This window comes from Suricata suricatta, chromosome 7 (assembly GCF_006229205.1).
Source record: "Suricata suricatta isolate VVHF042 chromosome 7, meerkat_22Aug2017_6uvM2_HiC, whole genome shotgun sequence".
Taxonomy (NCBI): Eukaryota; Metazoa; Chordata; class Mammalia; order Carnivora; family Herpestidae; genus Suricata; species Suricata suricatta.
The window spans coordinates 17,360,977-17,367,584 of record NC_043706.1 but is presented as its reverse complement, the minus strand read 5'-3'; the positions used below and the strand labels follow the sequence as shown (position 1 = coordinate 17,367,584).

Sequence of the window (6,608 nt, the reverse complement as noted above, 5' to 3'; positions counted from 1 at the left end):
CGTCGCCCCCGGCGCCCGCCGCTGAAGCCCAGCACGCGACGCCCGCCCGCCAGCGCCTGCCGCCCCGCAGCGCGGCTCCGACTGCGGTCCTCTCTCCAAGATGTGGCACAACGTCGGGCTGACCCTGCTGGTGTTCGTGGTCACGCTGCTGATCGTCCTGCTGCTGATGGTGTGCGGTGAGTGGGGCATCCGCCGCGGGGCAGTTCCACACCGCGGTACCCACGCCCGCGCGGCTCTGGGTGCTCGCTCGTTTGGTCTCCTGCCTCTGTTTTAAATGTCGTGGACGGACAAGTGTCTTAAAATCATCTGCTGCCCACTTCGCTCAGGGGGGATGTGCCCCTGGCCCAGGACAGGCCATCTGGGCATCCCGGAGAGAGAGAGAAAGAACAGGTTCCAGGGCTGGGCATCCTGACTCGGGGTTAAACCAGATACTGCTGCTCGGGCAGCGTCTGCTCTTGATTGCCGTTCTTAACCACTGTCTGCCCAGATTTTAACCTTGGCCTCTATTCGAAGGTGAAGTGATTGGTTATTCCGTGTCCTTATTTTAGAGGTTCGAACCCTGATGAATATGAGAGCTTTCCATTCCTTCATTGAATCGGAGTAGGGACAGAATTGGGCAGGAAGCCCCGGTGAAACTGTTTACTTCGAGTTCAGGCTTAAACTAGGTTCCCGATAGAAATGTTGAGGCTCGGCAGAACTTAAAAACACACCGGCTATATTAAACTTCCAGGGTCAGGTAACCTAACTCTCAGTTTTGTAATAATGGTGCTGTTTTGTTTGCTGTGATTTTTTTTACTTTCTTGGGTTGAGAGGACTTAAAACTTTCTTCTCAGGGTAATATTGGCATAATTTTAGATCGTCGTGACTTTTTTTATGTACAGTAACTGATAACCACAGGTCTCTTAGCCATAGTGGCTAAGCAGTTGTGAAAATTTGGGAAGTAATTGAGAACCAGATGTCAGTGAGTTTAATTTTTCATAATTCCAGTATATTGAAGAATGTGTTCAGGTTGATGCAATAATTAGGCAGAAATACAAATAAATACTATAGAGCCTATTCTTTACATGATTAATGAACTAAATGCTCCGTTATCAACTGTGTGTAGAGAAGATGTGTGTGCACTCATGCAAATGCCTATATATATGTATTTGTGTGTATATTTTAACTTTTTTCCTTTAGGAAGGAACCAGAGTTAACAGCCTTTCTTTTCTGATGATAAGACAATTGAGAAGCCTTTCTCGGTTTCCTGCTTGTGACCAGGATTTGGGGCTAATTGTAGATTTGTGAGATTCTGGAAGTAAAGAAAACCAGATCTGTGTGGTTTGTTTTGCACGTGAAAAAGGAGGAAAGCATATGCTTCCTTTTTCTAATCTGAAGGTGCAAGCTGCCTGGAAGTGAGGATGTGACACGTAGACTGTACAAAACCTTGGGTAGAATTTTTGCCCAACTTGATTTGGGGCATCAGAATTCCCAGTTGCTACATCATATTTGCTTCCTCTGCTCCCAGTAGCTGTTTAACTTTGATATTACTCGTTTTTCTAAACATGCCTTGCCTTTGGTTTCAGAAAATATTGTGGAATGAGAGGTGAGGTGTGGTAAGTAAAAAGAACTTCTTATTTTGATTGGAATGGTCCAGAACTAATAGCTTTAAGAAAAAGTAATTCAAATACTTTTCTGTTGAGAGAGCTAATGATGGAGTAGCTTCGACTTTTAACTCGGATGGACCTGGGGCTTGGTTGTGGGGGCGGGGGCGGGGGGGGGGGGGGGGGGGGGGGGGGGGGGGGGGGGGGGGGGGGGAGAAGGATTTGACCAGACTTGAGACTCAGGCCTTGTATTAGTTGCAGGGATGCCATGACAAAATACCACATTACATTAAACAAACAACAGAAATTTATGTTCTTATAGTTCTAGAAGTCTAAGATCAAGGTGTCAGCAGGGTTGATTTCTTCTGAGGCCTCTGTCCTTGGCTTGTAGATGGCTGTCTTTTCCCTGTGTTCTCACACGGTCTTTCGCCTGTGCCTTAATCTTTTCTAGTCAGAATGCCAGTCATATTGGATTAGGGCCCCACCCTTATGAATTTTTTAACCTTAATTAAGTCTTTAATGGCCCTATCTCCAAATACGGTCACATTGGAGATTAGAAGCCTGTGATTCTGCCCTAAGAAACTCACAGCCTACTTCTACTTTAAAACTCTGATTTTCTGCATCACTTTCACATAGTGAATTCTGATTTTCAAATTTCAGGTTCCTAGGGAGGTTTCCTTTCTCTTGTCCGTATTGGTTGTATGTACTTTCTTGCCTCTCATCCGCTACCACCATTCACTGAGGTGGCCCTTGTCAAGGTCAAGAAAAAATAGTCTTCGTATTACCAAGTCCATGGTCACTGGTCACTTAGCTTTAGTTGTATTTAACCTCTCATACTCATTCCCTATAGGTGAGCATTCCTTCTAGGAAGTATTTCTCTTGGCTTTTCTACACTATACTTTCATAGTATTCTTCCTGCCATAGTGCCTAATTGTTTATCTTTTTCCTGGAATTTCTTAAACATTTTTGGATCACAGTCTATGATAGGAAATACATTTTACATCATTCCCAGTACATTCATAAGTATACAAAGCACAGGTACCAATCAGTTTATTTGTATTTATCTCTATCATCTTTTTGTATCTGAAATAAAAATTTCATGGACTCGTACTTGCCCTTACTCTGTGAAGTAATACATGCCATTTTCTATCATATTTCTATATTATAATACAGGTACAGGTATGTATTTCTATTTCTTTTTCCTTGTGTTCTTTTCCTCTGGTATCTTATCTAGTCCTGGAGATTTAAATATTAACTGTAACTAATGACTAAGATAGATTATCTCCAGCTCTGACTTTTTTCCTGCACCCAACCCTCATGCATCAAATGTTTTTTCTTAAAAAGTTTTTTTTTTTTAAAACTGGGGTGGGGGGGAAGGGAAAGAGAGACTGAGACTTGTAAGCAGGCTCTATGCTTAGCACCGAGCCCTACACGGGGACTCATCTCACTGCCTATCATGACCTGAGCTGAAATCAAGAGTCAGACGCTCAACCAACAGAGCCACTCAGGCACCTCAAATGCTTTTTCTTGTCCTTTCTTTTCTTTTTTGAATGTTTAGTTTTGAGAGAGAGTGAGAGAGGGAGACAGAGGATCCAAAGTTGGCTCTGCGCAGACAGTGGATAGCTAGGTGTGGGAACCAGGAGATCGTGACCGGAGCCAAAGTCAGACGCTTAACTGACTGAGCCATCCAGGCACCTCCCAAATGTCTTTTCTGGATAGCACACTTGGATATCTAGAAAGAGTCAACTTAATACATCTAAAACAGAATCCTTTTTTTTTTTTAAAGTTTATTTGCTTTTGAGAGAGAGGAGAGCACTTAGGGGAGAGAAAGGGAAAGAATCCAAAGCGGGCTCTGTGCTGGACCCACAAACCTTGAGATCATGACCTGAGCGGAAATCAAGAGTCAGCGGCTTACCTGACTGAGCCACCCAGGCGCCCCTTCTCAAGTGTTTTTAACCAAAGAAGCAGTTTCAAAAGTCAGTAGCACTAAAGGCAGAAAGTAGTTCCCTTCAGCCCTCCGTGTCACTGTTTTGCCTAGTTATTTACTTTCATATTCGTAAATAATCTATTCATAGCTAGTTCTTGATTTTGCAACTTTAGGCATTATTTATTAGCCATGGTAGAGTCCCCACTTCTTTCCTTGTCTGCCTTTGTTAGTTAACACTTTTGGCTCATTTGAGAGTCTAGATTTATATTTTAACGTGTAAGGAGTCTCTGCTGGTCAAATGATGTAACATAACTACACTTCCTTTCTTACATGGTTCTTCATTTTTCCTGAAGTTAACAGTCGCCTTTTTAACTTATCTACTAGTATTACTTCTTTTCTGTGTGCACATTGTTGTTGTCCCTGGCCTCAGCCCGCCACCCAATCCCAGAGCTCTCCTTCCATCTCAGCCTGCCCTTGACTTTCTCTTCTGGAAAGCCTGTTTTCCGAAGCTCGTGTCATTATCTTTCTCAGTTTATAATCTTGTTTTGCAGGAGCATGTTTTCTGGTCGCTTTCTGAGAAAAAAAATGCACGGAAAATAATTTTTTGAGCTAATGCCAGCCTGAAAGTATCTTTCATTGATGTCAAAATGTTTTTTATTGATGTTGGAATGTCTAGAAAAATCTTCCACGTTTATACTTATTGATAATTTGAATAACTTTCAGGTGGTAGATAATTTTCATCCAGATTTTAAAAATGATTACTTCACTGGTTTCTAGCTTCTTTAGCCTGATTTTAAGAAATCTAATGGCCTCTGTTTCTTTGTCCTTATAAATAACTTGGTTTCTCTGTCTGGTAGTTTTTTCTGTCATTGTTATTCTGAAATGTCATAATGATCTGCCTTGGTATATTTCCCTTCCTTCCATTTTTCTGGCTCCTTGCAATTAAAAACACTTCTGTTAGCTGGATGTTGGACCTCATGGACTGATTCTGTAGTGTTACCTGTTTATCTTATTTTCTATCATTTCTCCTCTCCCTTCTGGGATATGTTTAGGGTTTTATCTTCTATCTCTTACTTTTTTATTTTAGTTACCCAGTTTTTAATTTCTGAACTTTCTTGTTCTCTGATTACTTCTCCAGAACCTCTTTTTGCTTTATGCTGTATATTTTATATTTATAAGCATATTAGTTATACAGTTGACTCTTGAATACTAACCCCCACACAGTTGACACCTCAAAACTTAATTCATAGTTTCCCCGTTGACCAGAAGCCTTATTGAGAAAGAGTCGATTAACACATATTTTGTAGATGTATGCTAACTGTATTCTTTCAGTAAAGCAGAAAAGAGAATGTTATTAAGAAAATCATAAGGAAAATATATTTATAGTACTTTATTGTATTTATTGAAAAAATTCTGTGTATAAATGGACCCACAGAGCTCAAACCTGTATTGTTCAAGGATCAACCTTAGTTTTTAATGAAGTGTTTTTCTTCTCCCTGCCTTGTCTTTGTTTCTTCCTTATCTTTTCTTTTGGTTTGTTTGCTTCGGATTCTTTTTTGTGATGGGAAATTTTTGCGGATGTCTGCTGCTCTGTTCTGTATGCATATTTAAGGCTGAGGGAGTAAAAGATGGTCATCAGTTCTTAGTGTCAGTACTGACAGCACGTTACCTTCTCTGGGAGAATCCCCAGTTGTTAGTATCTGGAGGTCTCTCCTCCGTGGCCATTCCATCTTTTCCGAGAAGAAGCCTCTCATTTCCTGCTCGGGTGTTAGAAATTTGGTTGCCTGCATGTCAGCTTTGTAAATAGACTTTCCGCCAATCCTTTTTACTTCCCCCCTTAACCCTCCTGTCTTCCCATCCCAAGTCCTAATCTTTTCCATAGTTCTCGATTGAATTTTGGCTCCCATTGCTATTCCTCTTTCCAGCCACTCAGACTTTTTGTTTCCTTTGCTCTGCTAGATCATTTACCACTCTTTAGAACATGGCACTCCATGCTTAAAGCCTGTCCTCTTGCGGCTTCTCACTTCCCTTGAAGTACAATCCAGATCCCTTACTGTGGCTCCAAGGATCTGCGCGCCGTGGCCTCTCTTGCTTCCCCACTGTCTTCTCCGTTCTCCCCTCTGCTCACAGGCCAACCGTGTCCTCTCCCCAGGGCCTTTGCCCTCAGGCTTCCTCTGGCTCTTCACGTGGCTGGTTCTTCGCCATTCACGTCATTCATGTTTCACATCAGCTGCTGTCTCAGAAGAGACCTGCCCTGTCCACTTAGGGTAACTTATCCAGTTACTTTTTATCTCAGTGACCCTTGGTTTTCTGAGCACGTAGCCCTTTCTGAAGTGAACTGTTTTATGAGTTTGTTTTCCCCAGTTAGCGTATAAGCTCCATGAAGACAGCGACCTTGTTTGGCTAGTTCACTGCTCTATCCTTGGATTTTAGTGCCTAGCATGTAGTGGATCCTCCTATATTTGAAGAAGGAACAGAGAAAGATTCCCCGGTGTAAATTATTAAATTCCCATCACAAACAAGTCTTAAGAGTAGTACAAACCAAGGGGGTCTCAAGATGGACAGCCCTCATGGTACTGTTGATGGGCATTTAAAAATTAATGAAGCGTAATCCACGCCCTTGAAGGCCTTTTACTCCAACAGAGAGGACACTTATACAAAGTAACTATATTAAGGAAAGATAGGATAAATTAGGCCGAGAGGTCCTAACCTTTTCCATTAGGACCTGAGGTCTCTGGGTGGGGAAAAACACAAATTTTGGAACAATTATGGGAAGGGGTGGTCACAGCAAACTCCTTCAGGCATAAGATTCCTTCTAAGAGTGTAACAGACACCACCTACTCCCCCTCAGGAATTTGACAAAAGACCTATCTAAAAATAAGTAGTAGACCTTAAAACCCTATGACCCATGAGGAACAGAATGGTCACAGACCACCCTTCATACAACAGAAAATAGCCTAAATGTCCATCACCTGACGAATGGATCAAGAAGATGTGGTATATATTCACGATGGAGTACTACATGGCAATGAGAGGGAATGACATATGGCCCTTTGTAGGAAAGTGGATGGACCTTGAGGGTGTCATGCTGAGTGAAG

The 6,608-nt window shown here is 42.1% G+C and overlaps 1 protein-coding gene across 1 annotated transcript in view; it reads left to right on the top strand.

Moving 5' to 3' along the window:
• The first annotated feature begins 6 nt into the window (after positions 1–6).
• The window catches only part of SMIM13 (small integral membrane protein 13), a 25,053-nt gene continuing 18,451 nt past the window's right edge, over positions 7–6,608 (top strand). The window contains exon 1 of the mRNA XM_029945014.1: positions 7–176. Within this exon, the coding sequence (XP_029800874.1) occupies positions 101–176 (76 nt within the window). The 5' untranslated portion in view covers positions 7–100. The remainder of the gene's footprint in view (positions 177–6,608) is intronic.